A 19,023-nucleotide genomic window follows, 5' to 3' on the forward strand; every position below is an offset into this window, starting at 1 on the left:
ATGACTGTGGCAGTGAGTAGGTCCAGAGACATGTTGGACAAAACCCACTGAGTCGATGATGGCTCCGAAAGCCTTTTGGAGTGGGTCTGTGGACTTTTCCATGTGAATGTTAAAGTCACCAAAAATTAGAATATTATCTGCTATGACTACAAGATCCGATAGGAATTCAGGGAACTCAGTGAGGAACACTGCATATGGCCCAGGAGGCCTATAAACAGTAGCTATAAAAAGTGAGTGAGTAGGCTGCATAGATTTCATGACTAGAAGCTCAAAAGACGAAAACGTCATTGTTGTTTTTTTTTTGTAAATTGAAATTTGCTATCGTAAATGTTAGCAACACCTCCGCCTTTGCCGGATGCACGGGGGTATGGTCACTAATGTAACCTGGGGGTGAGGCCTCATTTAACACAGTAAATTCATCAGGCTTAAGCCATGTTTCAGTCAGGCCAATCACATCAAGATTATTATCAGTGATTAGTTCATTGACTATAACTGCCTTGGAAGTGAGGGATCTAACATTAAGTAACCCAATTTTGAGATGTGAGGTATCACAATCTCTTTCAATAATGGCAGGAATGGAGGAGGTCTTTATACTAGTGAGATTGCTAAAGCGAACACCGCCATTTTTAATTTTGCCCAACCTAGATCGAGGCACAGACACGGTCTCAATGGGGGAAGCTGAGCTGACTACACTGACTGTGCTAGTGGCAGACTCCACTAAGCTGGCAGGCTGGCTAACAGCCTGCTGCCTGGCCTGCACCCTATTTCATTGTGGAGCTAGAGGAGTTAGAGCCCTGTCTATGTTCGTAGATAAGATGAGAGCACCCCTCCAGCTAGGATGGAGTCCGTCACTCCTCAACAGGCCAGGCTTGGTCCTGTTTGTGGGTGAGTCCCAGAAAGAGGGCCAATTATCTACAAATTCTATCTTTTGGGAGGGGCAGAAAACAGTTTTCAACCAGCGATTGAGTTGTGAGACTCTGCTGTAGAGCTCATCACTCCCCCTAACTGGGAGGGGGCCAGAGACAATTAATCGATGCCGACACATCTTTCTAGCTGATTTACACGCTGAAGCTATGTTGCGCTTGGTGACCTCTGACTGTTTCATCCTAACATCGTTGGTGCCGACGTGGATAACAATATCTCTATACTCTCTACACTCGCCAGTTTTAGCTTTGGCCAGCACCGTCTTTAGATTAGCCTTAACGTCGGTAGCCCTGCCCCCTGGTAAACAGTGTATGATCGCTGGATGATTAGTTTTAAGTCTAATACTGCGGGTAATGGAGTCGCCAATGACTAGGGTTTTCAATTTGTCAGAGCTAATGGTGGGAGCCGTCGGCGTCTCAGACCCCACAACGGGAGGAGTAGAGACCAGAGAAGTCTCGGCCTCCGACTCCGACTCGCTTAATGGGGAGAACCGGTTGAAAGTTTCTGTCGGCTGAATAAGCGACACCGGTTGAGCATTCCTACAGCGTTTCCCTCCAGAAGCCATGAGAAAGATGTCCGGCTGCGGGGACCGTGCGAGGGGGTTTATACTAACGTTACTATCTGTACTTACTGGTGGCACAGACGCTGTTTCATCCTTTCCTACACTGAAATTACCCTTGCCTAACGATCGCGTCTGAAGCTGGGCTTGCAGCACAGCTATCCTTGCCGTAAGGCGATCGTTCTCCTGTATATTATAAGTACAACGACTGCAATTAGAAGGCATCATGTTAATGTTACTTAGCTTCGGCTGTTTGAAGTCCTGACGAACCATGTCCAGATAAAACCTCCGGGGATGAATGAAAAAAGTTGAGTGAGGAAAAAAGTTGAGTGAGGGAAAAAGTAAAAATATACGGTAATGAAAAAGTAAAAAACCGTCAGGTATCAAAGTAAGATCGGCAACAAAAACGCACAGCAGCGTAAACAAGTCTGCAAGTTGTGACCGGAAACAGGAAGTGTTTGGGTATTTCACCTTTATTTAACCAGGTAGGCAAGTTGAGAACAAATTTTCATTTACAATTGCACCCTGGCCAACATAAAGCAAAGCAGTTTGACACATACAACAACACAGAGTTACACATGGAGTAAAACAAACATACAGTCAATAATATGGTAGAAAAATAAGTCTATATACAAAGTGAGCAAATGAGGTGAGATAAGGGAGGTAAAGGCTGAAAAGGCCATGTTAGCGAAGTAAATACAATATAGCAAGTAAAACACTGGAAAAGTAGATTTGCAGTGGAAGAAAGTACAAAGTAGAAATAGAAATAATGGGGTGCAAAGGAGCAAAATAAATAAATAAATACAGTAGGGGAAGAGGTAGTTGTTTGGGCTAAATTATAGATGGGCTGTGTACAGGTGCAGTAATCTCTGAGCTGCTCTGACAGCTGGTGCTTAAAGCTAGTGAGAGAGATAAGTGTTTCCAGTTTTAGAGATTTTTTGTAGATCGTTCCAGTCATTGGCAGCAGAGAACTGGAAGGAGAGGCGGCCGAAGGAGGAGTTGGCTTTGGGGGTGACCAGAGAGATATACCTGCTGGAGCGTGTGCGACAGGTGGGTGCTGCTATGGTGACCAGCGAGCTGAGATAAGGGGGAACTTTACTTGTCGATGACCTGGAGCCAGTGGGTTTGGCGACGAGTATGAAGCCAGAGCCAGCCAACGAGAGCGTACAGGTCGCAGTGGTGGGTAGTATATGGGGCTTTGGAGACAAAATGGATGGCACTGTGATAGACTGCATCCAATTTATTGAGTAGGGTATTGGAGGCTATTTTGTAAATGACGTCGCCGAAGCCGAGGATCGGTAGGATGGTCAGTTTTACGAGGGTATGTTTGGCAGCATGAGTGAAAGATGCTTTGTTGCAAAATAGGAAGCCGATTCTAGATTTAACTTTGGATTGGAGATGTTTGATGTGAGTCTGGAAGGAGAGTTTACAGTCTAACCAGACACCTAGGTATTTGTATTTGTCCACATATTCTAAGTCAGAACCGTCCAGAGTAGTGATGCTGGACGGGCGGGCAGGTGCAGGCAGCGATCGGTTGAAGAGCATGCATTTAGTTTTACTTGTATTTAAGAGCAGTTGGAGGCCCGGACAACAGGCCATCCAATTTGACACACTGAACTCTATCAGAGAAGTAGTTGGTGAACCAGGCGAGGCAATCATTTGAGAAACCAAGGCTATTGAGTCTGCCGATGAGGATGTGGTGATTGACAGAGTCGAAAGCCTTGGCCAGGTCAATGAATACGGCTGCACAATATTGTTTCTTATCGATGGCAGTTAAGATATCGTTTAGGACCTTGAGCGTGGCTGAGGTGCACCCATGACCAGCTCTGAAACCAGACTGCATAGCGGAGAAGGTGCGGTGGGAATCGAAATGGTCGGTAATCTGTTTGTTGACTTGGCTTTCGAAGACTTTAGAAAGGCAGGGTAGGATAGATATAGGTCTGTAGCAGTTTGGGTCAAGAGTGTCCCCCCCTTTGAAGAGGGGGATGACCGCAGCTGCTTTCCAATCTTTGGGAATCTCAGATGACACAAAAGAGAGGTTGAACAGGCTAGTAATAGGGGTTGCAACATTTTCGGCAGATAATTGTAGAAAGAAAGGGTCCAGATTGTCTAGCCCGGCTGATTTGTAGGGGTCCAGATTTTGCAGATCTTTCAGAACATCAGCTGACTGGATTTGGGAGAAGGAGAAATGGGGAAGGCTTGGGTGAGTTGCTGTGGGGGGTGCAGTGCTGTTGAACGGGGTAGTGGTAGCCAGGTGGAAAGCATGGCCAGCTGTAGAAAAATGCTTATTGAAATTCTCAATTATAGTGGATTTGTCGGTTTCCTATCCTCAGTGCAATGGGCAGCTGGGAGGAGGTGCTCTTATTCTCCAAGGACTTTACAGTGTCCCAGAACTTTTTTGAGTTTGTGTTGCAGGAAGTAAATTTCTGCTTGAAAAAGCTAGCCTTGGCTTTTCTAACTGCCTGTGTATATTGGTTTCTAACTTCCCTGAAAAGTTGCATATCACGGGGGCTGTTCGATGCTAATGCATAACGCCACAGGATGTTTTTGTGTTGGTTAAGGGCAGTCAGGTCTGGAGTGAACCAAGGGCTATATCTGTTGCTAGTTCTAAATTTCTTGAATGGGGCATGCTTACTTAAGATGGTGAGGAAGGCATTTAAAAAAAAACAGGCATCCTCTACTGAAGGGATGAGGTCAATATCCTTCCAGGATACCCGGGCCAGGTCGATTAGAAAGGCCTGCTCGCTGAAGTGTTTCAGGGAGCGTTTGACAGTGATGAGTGGAGGTCGGTTGACCACTGATCCCATTACGGATGCAGGCAATGAGGCAGTGATCGCTGAGATCTTGGTTGAAAACAGCAGAGGTGTATTTAGAAGGCAAGTTGGTTAGGATGATATCTATGAGGGTGTCCGTGTTTACGGCTTTGGGGTGGTACCTGGTAGGTTCATTGATGATTTGTGTGAGATTGAGGGCATCAAGCTTAGATTGTAGGATGGTTGGGGTGTTAAGCATGACCCAGCTTAGGTCACCTAGCAGCACGAGCTCTGAAGATAGATGGCGGCAACGGTGAGAGACTTGTTTTTAGAGAGGTGGATTTTTAAAAGTAGAAGTTCAAATTGTTTGAGTCCAGACCTGGATAGTAGGAGGCTATCTCTGCAGTAGATTGCAACACCACACCCTTTGGCCGTTCTATCTTGTCTGAAAATGTTGTAGTTAGGGATGGAGATTTCAGAGTTTTTTGTGGTCTTCCTAAGCCAGGATTCAGACACGGCTAGGACATCCGGGTTGGCAGAGTGTGCTAAAGCAGTGAATAAAACAAACTTAGGGAGGAGGCTTCTAATGTTAACATGCATGAAACCAAGGCTATTACGGTTACAGAAGTCATCAAAAGAGAGCACCTAGGGAATAGGAGTGGAGCTAGGCACTGCAAGGCCTGGATTCACCTCTACATTGCCAAAGGAACAGAGGAGGAGTAGGATAAGGGTACGGCTAAAAGCTATGAGAATTGGTCATCTAGGACATCCGGAACAGAGAGTAAAAGGAGCAGGTTTCTGGGGGCGATAAAATAGCTTCAAGGTATAATGTATAGACAAAGGTATGGTAGGATGTGAATATAGTGGAGTTAAACCTAGGCATTGAGTGATGATGAGAGAGATATTGTCTCTAGAAACATCATTGAAACCAGGTGATGTCATCGCATGTGTGGGTGGTGGAACTGAGAGGTTGGATAAGGTATAATGAGCAGGGCAAGAGGCTCTACAGTGAAATAAGCCAATAAACACTAACCAGAACAGCAATGGACAAGGCATATTGACATTAAGGAGTGGCATGCTTAGCCAAGTGATCAAAAGGGTCCAGTGAGTTGTGAGGTCGGTTGCGGTCACGGCGATTCAGACAGCTAGCCGGGCCATGGGTAGCAAGTTGGTAGAAGAGATGGTCTGTTTTTAGCCACCTTGTGTGTTTCCATCGGTAGATTAGTGGGGTTCCATGTGGTAGAGGGGACCAATCCAATTGGCAAAAATAGTTATAGTTATAGTGGCCCAAGAAAATTGGCCGATAGACCTATTCAGATAGCAGCCGATAAGACAGCTAACGATTAGCTGGCCACAGATGGGCGTTCAGGTTACGTCGCGACGGAGGGGCCAGTTGGATAACTCCCTCGGGCAGATAACGTCGGTAGTCCAGTCATGAAGGCCTGATGGGGCTCCGCATCTGGCTAGCTCCGGTAGGTGATAGGTGATTGTAGCCAAGGAGTGGCTGATGGAACTCTTCAGCTGGCTAGCTCCGGAATAATTGATGGTTGCTCCGGGACCGACGTTAGCCAATAGTCACTCGGATAGCAGCCAGCTAGCTGCAAGATCCAGGTGTAAATGTCCAGAGCCTGCGGTAGAAATCCGGGGATATGAAGAGAAAATAGGTCCGGTATGCTCTGGTCTGAGTTGTGTTGTACAAAACTGGCAATAGCTTTTCAAGCTAAGGGGTAGCTGATGACCGCCAACCGTGGTTAGCTGAATTCTAACGTTAGCTAGTGAACTGGCTAACTTCTGGCTAGCTTCTGGCTAGCTTCTGGCTAGCTTCTGTTGTGGATTTCAGATTTGAGGTAAATAATACTTTTTTTTTTAATTGGTGAGGCGGGTTTCAGGAGAGCGTTTTGAAGTTGAGTTTTTAGAGAAAAAAAATATAAAAAGATATGCGAAGAAAATATGTAAATATAAATGTAATAGTTCTCTCACGTCACCCCGCTCCTCCGCACACTCCACTGGCTTCCAGTTGAAGCTTGCATCTGCTACAAGACCATGGTGCTTGCCTACGGAGCTGTGAGGGGAATGGCACCTCCGTGCCTTCAGGCTCTGATCAGTCCCTACACCCAAAGAAGGGCACTGTGTTCATCCACCTCTGGCCTGCTCGCCTCCCTACTTCTGCGGAAGCACAGTTCCCGCTCAGCCCAGTCAAAACTGTTCGCTGCTCTTGCACACCAATGGTGGAACAAGCTCCCTCACGACGCCATGACAGCGGAGTCAATCACCACCTTCCGGAGACACCTGAAACCCCACCTCTTTAAGGAATACCTGGGATAGGATTAAGTAATCCTTCTACCCTCCCCCCCTACCCTCCCCCCACAAAAGATATAGATGTACTATGGTAAAGTGGTTGTTCCACTGGATATCATAAGGTGAATGCACCAATTTGTAAGTCGCTCTGGATAAGAGCGTCTGCTAAATGACGTAAATGTAAATGTAAAGATAATGATGATTATGGCCAAACAGTTCTATTTTTGTTTCATCAGACCTAAAGACATTTCTCCAAAAAGTACGATCTTTGTCCCCATGTGCAGTTGCAAACCTTAGTCTGGCTTTTTTATGGCGGTTTTGGAGCAGTGGCTTCTTCCTTGCTGAGTGGCCTTTCAAGTTATGTCGATATAGGACTCGTTTTACTGTGGATATAGATACTTTTGTACCTGTTTCCTCCAGCATCTTCACAAGGTCCTTTGCTGTTGTTCTGGGATTGATTTGCACTTTTCGCACCAAAGTACGTTCATCTCTAGGAGACAGAACGCATCTCCTTCCTGAGCGGTATGACGGCTGCGTGGTCCCATGGTGTTTATACTTGCGTACTATTGTTCGTACAGATGAACGTGGTACCTTCAGGCGTTTGGAAATTGCTCCCAAGGATGAACCAGACTTATGGAGGTCGACAGTTTTTTTTCTGAGGTCTTGGCTGAGTTCTATTGATTTTCCCATGATGTCAAGCAAAGAGGCACTGAGTTCGAAGGTAGGCCTTGAAATACATCCACATGTAAACCTCCAATTGACTCAAATTATGTCAATTAACCTATCAGAAGCTTCTAAAGCCATGACATCATTTTCTGTAGTTTTCCAAGCTATTTAAAGGCACAGTCAACTTAGTGTGTGTAAACTTCTGACCCACTGGAATTGTGATACAGTGAATTATAAGTGAATTAATCTGTCTGTAAACAACTGTTGGAAAAATTACTTGTGTTATGCACAAAGTAGATGTCCTAACCGAGTTGGCAAAACTATAGATTATTAACAAGAAATTTGTGGAGTGGTTGATGAATGCGTTTTAATGACTCCAACCTAAGTGTATGTAAACTTCCGACTTCAACTGTATGTCTCATTATTCTATCTGTGGTTAGAGTTAGTGGAAGGGTTGGCTAACATACTAAGTAGTTGCAAAGTAACTAAAAAGTAGTAAGTATTTGAAAGTTGCTAATTAGCTAAAATTGTCTGTGATGAGATTTGAACATGCAACCTTTGGGTTGCTAGGCATTCAAATTATATATATATATTTTTTAACCTTTATTTAACTAGGCAAGTCAGTTAAGAACCCATTCTTATTTACAATGATGGCCTAGGAACAGTGTTGTTCAGGGGCAGAACGACAGATTTTTGCCTTGTTAGCTCGGGGATTCGATCTAGAACCCTTTCAGTTACAGGTCCAACGCTCTAACCACTAGGCTACCTGACACCTCGACCATCCACCCTCCTTTCATTTCTGCCTTAAGTAAACTTTTGTCTTATGTAACCATACCAAAAGAAACATACTATATGAAAAGTAACATACTAATTTGAGTGTCTCGGATTTACGTTTACTATGTTACGTCCCTATCCATATCGACAGGACCGCAGGGGAGAAGGTGGAAAGCCTCAAGTTCCTCTGCGTACACATCACTGACAAACTGAAATGGTCAACCCACACAGGCAGTGTGGTGAAGAAGGCTCAACAGCGCTTTTTCAGCTTCAGGAGGCTAAAGAAATGTGGCTTGCCACCTGAAACCCTGACAAACTTTTACAAATCACAATTGAGAGCATCCTGTCGGGCTGTATCACTGCTTGGTACGGAAACTACACCACCCGCAACCGCAGGGCTCTCCAGAGGGTAGTGAGGTCTGCCCAACGCACCGGGGGCAAACTACATGCCCTCCTTGACACCTAGAGCACCCGATGTCACAGGAAGGCCAAAAAGATTATCAAGGACAACAACCACCCGAGCCACTGCTTGTTCACCCCATTATCATCCAGAAGGCGAGGTCAGTGCAGTCGCATCAAAGCTGGGACCGAGAGACTGAAAAACAGCTTCTATCTCAAGGCCATCAGACTTAAATAGCCATCACTAGCACCTTAGAGGCTGCTGCCCTATATAAATCGGCTTGACATCACTGGCCACTTTAATAATGGATCACTAGTCACTTTAATAATGTTTACATATTTTGCATTACTCATCTCATCTCATGTCATACTGTATTCTATTCTATTCTACTGTATTTAAATCAATGCCACTCCGACATTGCTCGTCGAAATATTTATATATTCTTAATTCCATTCCTTTACTTGTGTGTATTGTTTTGAACTTGTTAGATAGTATTTGTTAGATTTGACTGCACTGTCGGAGCTAGAAACTAAATTATTTCGCTAAACCCGCAATAACATCTGCTAAACATGTGTATGTGACCAATACAATTTGATTTGATTTAGTATGAGACCAGGCTGGGATGTTCAGTAGAGAGGGCGCCAGCACAGTGACAGTAGTTTCCCAGCGGGGACAGCACCTCTTCAAATTGAACCAAAACAACAAGCTTCTCTACCAGGAGAGGACGCTGCAGGACATGGTAATAAAGTGTCGCACAGTCATGGGAATTTCAGTGACACTAGTCATGTACAAGTGGATGTACTCGGTTTTGCCCACCACTCCTTCAGTCAATGTCACTGAAACTGAATTCATAATTTGTATTTGTATGCAACAGCAAGAGGGGCAGGAAGTATATCCCTGAAAACGTTTTAGCAGAGATATCGATGTGCAACATATTTAGTCAGCAAACTGATTTTCAAACCGTTCGCATTATTACGAGTCATGTCAGCTATAGTAGCATTACATATGATTGTAAATTGGTTATTATTACAAATTATTGTATTATATACTATACAAAGCTGCGCATGCAGGATATCGGGAAAATATGCAGACGTTTCATAAATCTACGTCATTTCCGGGATGATAGAGGGGCAATGACAGCTTGATCAACAACAAGACATTTACACAGAACAGATCAATAAAGGTGAGTTTGGAAATGCGAAAATATTAATTGTATGTATATTACTTTAGATTATATCTAACTAATGCAATCGTATTATGACAATAGTAGTTGCGTCATGTTGATGCATTGTCTTTGCATGGGTCGTTCAACGATGCTGACTGTGGAGTCTGGACCAGTCTCTGACCATTCGTAGAAGCGCATATGCAATGTACAGTAACGTTTCAGATCGCAAATCTATCTAGCTAATCGTACTAGTGTAATCGTAATACATTGCAAGCTAGCAAACCACTGATCATGCAGATAACTAGCAGCTGAACGCTACAGTCAAATTGTACAGAATGTTTACGTGTAATGTTTATGAAATCACGTTGTTATCAGCCTCGACCTTTATCCTATAAAATACGTTTCATGCTTGACATATTTATTTTTCTAACCTAGTGTTGTCCGTACACTGTTTTTATTGTTTTGTGTTCTTTTTCATGCTCGATTTGATCTGCACGTAATTGTCCCTGATATGATTGCCATATTTTTAGCTAACGTTAGTTCTCTGCAGTAAAATGCTCATTATGTACATTTTCTGTACTGTAGCACAAGCTAGTATATCAAATACTTAATTTGAGCAATAACTGAGCTGTAAATTAGCTAGATAGCTGTGACAAGGATTTGGCATGGATTGCACAAACAATGTTTGGCTTGACAATGACATCAATTTAATTGGCAATAGCACAAACAGATATGAACAAGGCTAATTATTCTCACAATCTCATGAGCATATTTGAACCTCTGGGGAAAAAAACATGTAATTTGGTCCATTTATTCCTTCAATTCTGAAGTTACAGCACCATATTATGGTCAGTGTATGTGCCACTGGATGTTCATCAGAGCCAAGCTATTCACAAAACATAATACAACGTCAGGGACATAACTTAGCCAGGGTTCCCCAATTTGGGGCTGCGGGTGATTTCTGAGCACAAATGTCCAAAAATGTTTTAAATGTTGGACATAAAAGACTGAAAACACCAGATTATCAGTGCCAAGTGATTTTAATTTTGGAAATCTGTTCCAAAGTATTATCACGCATAATAGAGAGATATAGTATAAGTGATCATAAAAAAATTTAAGCAAGGTTTGAAATGATTATGTTTTAGTCAAATATTATATCTGTTTGGGTTCTTGCGGTCAATTTGCAGTCTACAAATGATTTGTAATGATGTTACGGTCCGCTGACCTTCCGCTCAAGAAGAAATCAGCCCGCGGCTGAATCTAGTTGATGATCCCTGGACTAGGCTATAGCCTAGTCAAACTAATAGGCCTAGGCCTTTTACCTGCCCCTCAAAGTTATGCTTTAACAAGTCAACAATACATGTATATGTATGTAGATTTCTTTCATGTAATTTGAATATCATGCATAACTGCGTATGGTTTGTTTTGATTCCAGTGTCTACTCACACGTGGTGTCTGCGTGTCCCTCCTGTTCACCTAGCAGCCCCTCACTGGAGAGAAGTCTGAAGGAGGAGGGCTCAGTCTCTCTGCTCCTGCTCAGCCAGCCACTATGGAGTAAGCATTGAGAATTATAGAGATATCATCTTTATAAATATCCCATTATGGCATCTGTGAGCGCACAGACAGTGCCATCACAGATAGAACAAGAAGCCAGATGTTTCATCATATGTATAAATCAAGTATGGTGAGGAGAGGAAGGCCAGTGGCCGGCAGTGGGAGAATATGGAGCGAGATGGAACTGGGCCGACATTCTGCAGATTTTTCTCATCGATGAAAAGCCCGATCTCAATACAGTTTTCTGTTCCCAAAACTACAATCTATTGCGAACAGAGTGCACTAAGTTTTGTAGATTTCAAAAAATGGCATTGTTTGCAAAGAGTGCAAGGGCAAATTGAGTTATTGCACACTGTTCAAAGAAGAGATTTGTACTTCCTTTTATACTGGTGTTACTTGCAAATCCGTCCCACCAGCACATGAATGTCCCTCAATTCCAAAAACTGTGTTCCTCTGACAGACCTTCTCTGCAGAAACCCACAATGAGCTGTGATAGTGGACTGGTGGAGAGGAACATTGCTGGAGGTAAGACACTCTTGTTACTGTAGTATCATTGTACTTTATATTACCTATTATTTTCCTCACACTCATATATGTTAATGAAATAATTTTGCTCATATTAGTCAATAACCTAATAGTAACGTGTCAGTTTTGTACAATGATAAGTATAAGGATATTATGGATACTGTAATGTATCATTTCCTTTTATTGTTGTTGTAATATAACAAATATAGGCCAATTCCCCTGTTTACTGTGACCTACACGTTCTGGTGAAGTACTTTAATATGATAGTATTACTTTCATTTCAGTAAAACCTCTACATTATTTATATAGCCAGCAGCAGATGGTGGTTTATCTAGGGCAACCTGCGAGGCGTTCAAAAATGTGTTTTTTTTTTTCACAGTGGAATATTGAAAGAGAAATTTCACCACTTAACAACCTCATTCATCATCTCCAGCACCACCCCAATATCAACATATTTGAAAATGACGGGTTTCTATGTTTTGTTGTCAAACACTACTAACGCTTGCCTGCTCATAGTTGTTTAAAATCACATGATGCACACCAGATAATGTCATCAGTGTTTCCGGATTGTGTCAAACTTTGCCTGTTCAGTTGGTTAAACATTCAAAAGGCACTCGCTCATCTGAACTATCTTTTGTTGCAGGTGCATGGTAACAGTTGAATGAAATGAGAAAAAAGAAGAAATCCGCAAACTGCACTTGATAGTATCACTGCTCTTTAACAAGCTTTACGTATCGGCCTCACGGCCTTCGTCAGAGCTTTTGTCAGTTTAAAAAAAAAAATAGCACCCTTATGTAGACCTAGCCCCACCCACATCCGTTCCACGCATCGAATGGGGTTGAAGTCGAGGGAAAACAAATAAGTGCTACCAAATATAAGAATATGCATTTCATAAATATTAGAATAAAGTGTGTACATAAAACGTCTGTAAAACCACAATGGGGGACATCGACCTACCAAGCAAGTAGTAATCTGATATAGGGGCATAATTCATGTTCACATTTACAACATAACATACATAGGCATTTCATCATTAAGTCCTTTAGGAAAAAATGTCTGGAGGGTGAAAATCCAAAATCATTCTCTTTTACTCAGAGTATTATTTATTTCACCTCCCCTGTCTGATATCTTAACTTTCTCTATGCCACAAAATGTACTGCGACTGGATAATCCCTGTCGTTTCTCCTGATTTAACTTTTATGTTCACAGATTCTCTGTTTGAGAGAATGAGAGGTTTTACCTACATAGCACAGCCCATATGGACATTTAATCTTGTAGATAACAAAGGTGGTGGAGCACGTAATAATGTCATTTATTTGAGGAAGGCCGTAAAGCTTATTAAAGATCAGTGATACTATCAAGAGCAGTGTGCGGGTTTCTTCATTTTTCCTCAGTTGGTTAAACATGAAATATTATGTCCAAAGAGCAGAAGTCATTTGTTTTTGATGGTCCCGTGTGGCTCAGTTGGTAGAGCATGGTGTTTACAACGCCAGGGTTGTGGGTTCGATTCCCACGGGGGACCAGTAAGGGGGGAAAAAAATGTATGAAATGTATGCTTTCTCTACTGTAAGTCGCTCTGGATAAGAGCGTCTGCTAAATGACTAAAATATAAAAATATAAATATATATTTTGACAACATAATCCAGAAAAACAGTTTTAGAATCACCAATATAGACCTGCTCTTTTCTCAGGCGTTCAGAGGGCTTTAAGGTTTCAATGGGAAAGTCTCACTGTGTTTTACTGATAAGGACTTCAGGACAGACGACTGAATCTATTATTATGCTCTGGCTGTTTTGTCTCCAAGGTATTTATATCGAGCAGCATCAACTGAATGATCATGTAAAAGAGTAACTGTTAACATTCCCGATTGAAATACTGTAGATGAAAATAGAATGTCTCGTATGTGAATAGCATACTTTTCAGTGAAGACTGGTATGTATTGTATGACCACAGCTGTATAGAAGGTGAAACAGGTTAGGCAAGTGTCCGTGATGGGCGAGCCCCTCCAAGTGATTGGACGTGAGTGTGAAGGTGAATGACTTCCACTATTGTCTCAGCCAGCTGACCCTGCCAGGCTAACCTCTATGAGTGTTTGGCTCTTTTACCACTTCGGCGGCCCAGCCGACCCAGAGGGGATGTGGGACAGTGGGGCCGTGGATCAACCCGAGGAGGAGGGCCGCACCTTCATGCAGGTTCTCAGCGAGAAGTACAGCCCGGAGAACTTTCCGTACCGCCGATGGCCCGGCATGGGCGTGGTGGTAGTGCCAACTCTCCCACAGGGCTCGCCCATGAAAGGTGAGGACTTCAATATGATCCATCCACAGTTTTACCCATTGAACCCTGTTTTAAAAACGCCATTGGCATCCCTGAGTAGGTTCCTTCCTCTTCAGCAGCTTAGTTAAGATGAAGATGAGGATGAGGATTATGATGTCTAGGCGGTGGTAGAGATAGGCCCGGGTTTACTCAAGTCATTCTGCTCTCTCTCTCACTCCAGATCGTTTGAACCTTCCCAGTGTGCTCGTCCTGGCTGGCTGTGGAATCAGCCATGCGGGAGAGCAGAGAGAGATCGCAGCCTTCTGTGCCCACGTGATGGAGCTCGACCTGTCCCACAACAAGCTCCAGGACTGGCATGAGGTGGGTGGGCTCAACTAGGGTACTCTGTCAAGATGGGAAACATTAAGTACATTAAGTATAAGAATTGGGTGCATTTTATAGTAACTTTGTACATGAATTCCTCTACCAGTATGCAATCTCACCCATATCCTTGTAGCTAGTTACATGTATGAATAATTATATTGAGGACATCACACTAAGTTTGAAGCCACTCCTTTCAGATCAGTAAGATTGTGTCAAACATCCCCAACCTGGACTTCCTCAACCTGAGCTCCAACCCGCTAAGTGAGGTTGTCTTGGAGCCTAGCGGTGCTAAGGCCTTTGCCCGAGTCCGACGCCTGGTTCTCAACAACACTCAAGTGTCCTGGAACACAGTGCTCGTACTAACACGGGAGATGCCTGAGTAAGATAAACCTTAATGCTACACTGCTTTTAAACACCTTTTTATCAAAGGCAACTCTGATTGTTCACTTCTCAAGACGGAAAATGTTGTTTTCCTAAGTCAGTGAGAGGGATTTTGTGTATTTCTCGAGTATTGTGGACTGGAGAGAGTAGTGAGTGGTTATCTGTCATGAGGTCCAGGTTGCAGGCAGCCAACAGTATCTTACAGTAGAAGCAATAAGAAAGGTTAATGGTCTATATACTGAGCCTTGTGTTGCTCCCTGCCCTGCCCGCCAGGCTGGAAGAGCTGTTCCTGTGCCTTAATGAGTACACCACTGTGTCAGCCTCTACTGTGCCCTGCCCCACACTGCGCCTACTGCACATCACCGACAACAACCTGCAGGACTGGGCCGAGGTGCGCAAGATTGGGCCCATGTTCCCCGGCCTGGAAACTCTGGTCATGGCCAACTGCAACCTGAGCTCCATTCAGGACTCAGAAGACACGCTGCGGCGCCTCTTCCCCAACCTACGCAGCATCAATCTGCACAACTCAGGTATCAACCAGAGCAGAGTCTATTGGGGTTGTGTCCTTCACTGGAAACTGTCCTTGGATATTTTAAGTGCACCCAACATCCTTATCGCTAACACTCCCCTCTACTTGATCTGTGGTTTCTCCATCTATCCATCTATCCATCCATCCATCCATCCCCCTCTTCTCCCATTCCCACCATCCTCTTTGACCATCAGTTATCTCGACCGTTTGTGTCAGAGCCAGGGCACAAATGTAAAGATCCTTCTTTTGGAAGTTACGAGTTTTAATCTCATTGACTAATAAGGTGTGCGTGTGGGTGTGCGGTCTGCTATGCGTCTCTGTGTGTGCCAGGTCTTAACCGATGGGAGGACATAGAGAAGCTGAACCAGTTTCCTAAACTGGAAGATGTGAGGCTGCAGGGGATTCCCTTACTGCAGACCTACACCAACACAGAGCGTCGTAGCCTCATGGTAGCACAGTAAGTTTCTCTGGGAGCTACTGTGTGTGTGAGGCAACCACACAGACCTCAGCACACAAATTAGTTGAAAGATCTCATTTTTCACTGAGTGCGGTTTGCATGCACACAATAATGCGATTTAATATAGTAGTTTGATTAAAACGTTTACATGCTTTGCAAGAAGAACAATTTCCCTAATAGCCCTGTTTACAAGGACACATCTGAAATCAGGTCACCTGATGGCGATTTTTTGGGTTTTGCCAATCAAAATTAACATTCTACCACAGCGACCTTGTTATTTTTGGGAAGCAGTTTTCTTTCTGAGTTCGGACATTATAACGTTTGTCCGTGAAAACGACTTCTAAGACGGATACATTCAGTTGTTCCGAACTCACTTCTTCACTCGCGCTAAAGAGGGAGACTCACTCGGCTGGTGCTGGCACATACGCAGATCAAATACACCGCTGGAACGCCGATTAAGGTGTTTACATGTCCTAATCATTTGAAAGATTATTCAGAAAGCCAGGTGTTTTAATCGGCGTATGCTTACTTCGATTTTGCCTGTACGCCGATTATGATACGCAGAGTGAGGTGTTTACACAACTATTGCATAATCTTCCTACTGCCATAATCAGTTTAATATCAAATTATTACTGTGCCTGTAAACATACTCACTGTGACATTGCATTAACACAGACACACACACACACACACACACACACACACACACACACACACACACACACACACACACACACACACACACAGTATTTCAACAGTGCCATATATATCTCTAGATAGTGAAAAGCTCACCCTTCATCCTCGCAGCCTGCCCTCTGTATCATCGCTCAATGGCAGTGTGGTGACGGACGGGGAGAGAGAGGACTCGGAGAGGTTCTTCATCCGTTACCATGTCGACTACCCAGAGGAGGAGCTACCTTACAGGTATACAACACTATGCTTCTCCTTTCACTGATCCAGTGAGACTGCATATCCATTCAAAAGGATTTGGCACATACTTAATTGTAGTATCAGGTGCCTATTAAAATGTGTACATTAAAAATCGAATCTTCACATTCATTAAAATAATTACTATAACCTCACCTAACCGTAATGTAAAACAACTTAGCCTAGATGACTGTGGTCTATGTAGTGTGTTTGTGTGTTGCTAAACCCGTCTATACCTGCTGTCCTAGGTATCACTGCCTGGTGACCAAATACGGGAAGCTGGAACCCTTGGCTGAGATCGACCTTCGACCCCGCTGCCACGCCAAGGTGGAGGTGCACTGCGAGGACAAAGTGGAGGAGGTGAGTATCCGCCTGGACCAGACCGTGGCCGAGCTGAAGAAACAGCTGAGGACAGTGGTGCAGCTGTCGGCCAATCAGATGCGTCTTTACTACATCGACAAGGAGAGTGTCTTTGGGCCGGAGGAGATGAAGTACCACACCAGAGCCCTCCATTCCTACAGTATCCAGGACGGGGACGAACTCCTGGTGGTGCCTAAGGCTGGCCGAGGGACTACCACCACTGCCAAACCACTATCAAACCTTAACTCCAAAACCTTAACTCCTCCGCCATAAAAATAGAATTACTAGAACGGTCCACCTATCATGGCACATTGACTTGAATGGGGATGCAGTTCTAGTAATTATATTTCTATGCTCATACCCTTCCCCATCCTAATCTTGTCTGAAGAACTCCCTGCACCCCTCCTTACGCCCATCCTATGTTTTACATTCAGTGTGGGACACACTATCAGGAATAACAGCGACTCTGACTCTGATTCTGACTGGCTTGTGTTTCACCTCACAGCACCACACATGCACACACACCAATTAATCAGAACAAATGTGTCTCGTATGCTGCCCTCTAAAGGTGTGCATATTATGTGTGACTGAGTCCCCTCTTCGTCTTGGTGTGACGCCTCTGCCCTTGACTCCTAAAAAGCCTATCTTTCGGGGGAGGAGCACAGGAGATATTGCGGAGTACAACCACTATATCTTTTATCTTTAAGACAATCTCCCATTGCATACCCTGTGGTATGCAGAGGATGTTGATGAAAGGATATGGTATACTGCTGTGCCACAGACTATGTTTTGAGTGTACTAGGTTGATTGTACTGTAGCTAACGGAGGTCTTCATCGCGCTGTGTTATTCCACTTCCTCACAAGACGGAGCCATAGTTTTTGATGGGTTATTCTAAGTTAGGTTCAGTTCTTCTACGTTTAGTTCAGTAAGATTAGTATTTTTGGAGGATACTTGATATTCAAACTCAAATCGTGTTGAGTTTTCAAATTGTCTTTCTTTGGCCAGTTGTATCGTAGTGTTCATAGGATATTGATGCCTCTGACTGAAATCATTGATGTACCACAGAGTGCTGCATGAGACTGTTCTTTCCTAAGTGTGTTTTTATGTAGTTTGTGTGGATCCTTCCACTGTCTGGGACCGTCCGTACATGTTATGCCTAAATTACGTTTGAACACCTATTGACACGTTTGCTTCTGTGCCAGAGCCAAAGTATCTCAGGTCTATTGCAGACAGAGGCTTTGTGTGTTCACCAAAGATTTGTATGAACTCTGTGTACTGTTCATTACATTGTTGATGCATTTTCCTTGTGTGTAAAGAGGCTCATGCTTGGTGTTATTTTTGTCATTGCAAGGGCAAAGGTCACTATGTCAGGTGCGGTTGTCTGGGACAGTAGAACTAAGGCATTGCTTGGTACTTCACGCCACTTTAAATCCCAATTTACAGGCTGTTTGTTTCCCTGTTGTATCTTAATTTACATCATTTGTTGTATTATGTCATCGTCTGATTTGGAAGACAGTAAAGTATTGGAAGATGCACTTAAGCATAGCTAGATCTCTCTAAAGATTGGAAATTAGACAATAGCAACATATTTCATACCGCTTGTTGTATTTATTTAGTCATTACAACATTGTAATAAGCAGTAAGAGTCCGTTATTTTTTTCTATGTCGCTTAGATGGCTACTTGGTCTACTCTAGACAGATTCTCTTGGTTAGTGAACCCATATTTTCATGTAGTCAGTATGCACTGGCAATCAATCAATCAAATGTATTTATAAAGCCTTTTTTACATCAGCCGATGTCACAAAGTGCTATACAGAAACCCAGCCTAAAACCCCAAACAGCAAGCAATGCAGATGTAGAAGCACGGTGGCTAGGTCCCTAGAAAGGCATGGACCTAGGAAGAAACCTAGAGAGGGACCAGGTTCTGAGGGGTGGCCAGTCCTCATTCATAAATGACCAGCAGGGTCAAATAATAATAATCACAGTGGTTGTAGAGGGTGCAACAGGTCAGCACATCAGTAGTAAATGTCAGTTGGCTTTTCATAGCCGATCATTCAGAGTTAGAGACAGCAGGTGCGGTAGAGAGAGGCGGTCGAAAACAGCAGGTCCGGGA

At 43.6% G+C, this 19,023-nt stretch overlaps 1 protein-coding gene and 1 non-coding gene across 2 annotated transcripts; both read left to right on the forward strand.

The window, feature by feature from the left end:
- Window positions 1–9,451: 9,451 nt before the first annotated feature.
- LOC106612673 (tubulin-specific chaperone cofactor E-like protein) lies at window positions 9,452–18,546 on the forward strand. The gene is made up of 10 exons (XM_014214075.2): window positions 9,452–9,557; window positions 10,975–11,093; window positions 11,554–11,618; window positions 13,740–13,913; window positions 14,113–14,252; window positions 14,453–14,634; window positions 14,910–15,166; window positions 15,496–15,622; window positions 16,430–16,546; window positions 16,798–18,546. Exons 2-10 carry the CDS (start codon window positions 11,089–11,091, stop codon window positions 17,180–17,182), a joined length of 1,452 nt encoding a protein of 483 aa, XP_014069550.1. The 5' UTR covers window positions 9,452–9,557; window positions 10,975–11,088; the 3' UTR covers window positions 17,183–18,546.
- On the forward strand, window positions 13,066–13,141 carry trnav-uac (transfer RNA valine (anticodon UAC)). The gene has a single exon. It is a non-coding gene; the product is annotated as a tRNA-Val (tRNA).
- Window positions 18,547–19,023: the final 477 nt, after the last annotated feature.

This window comes from Salmo salar, chromosome ssa09 (genome assembly GCF_905237065.1).
Source record: "Salmo salar chromosome ssa09, Ssal_v3.1, whole genome shotgun sequence".
Taxonomy (NCBI): Eukaryota; Metazoa; Chordata; class Actinopteri; order Salmoniformes; family Salmonidae; genus Salmo; species Salmo salar.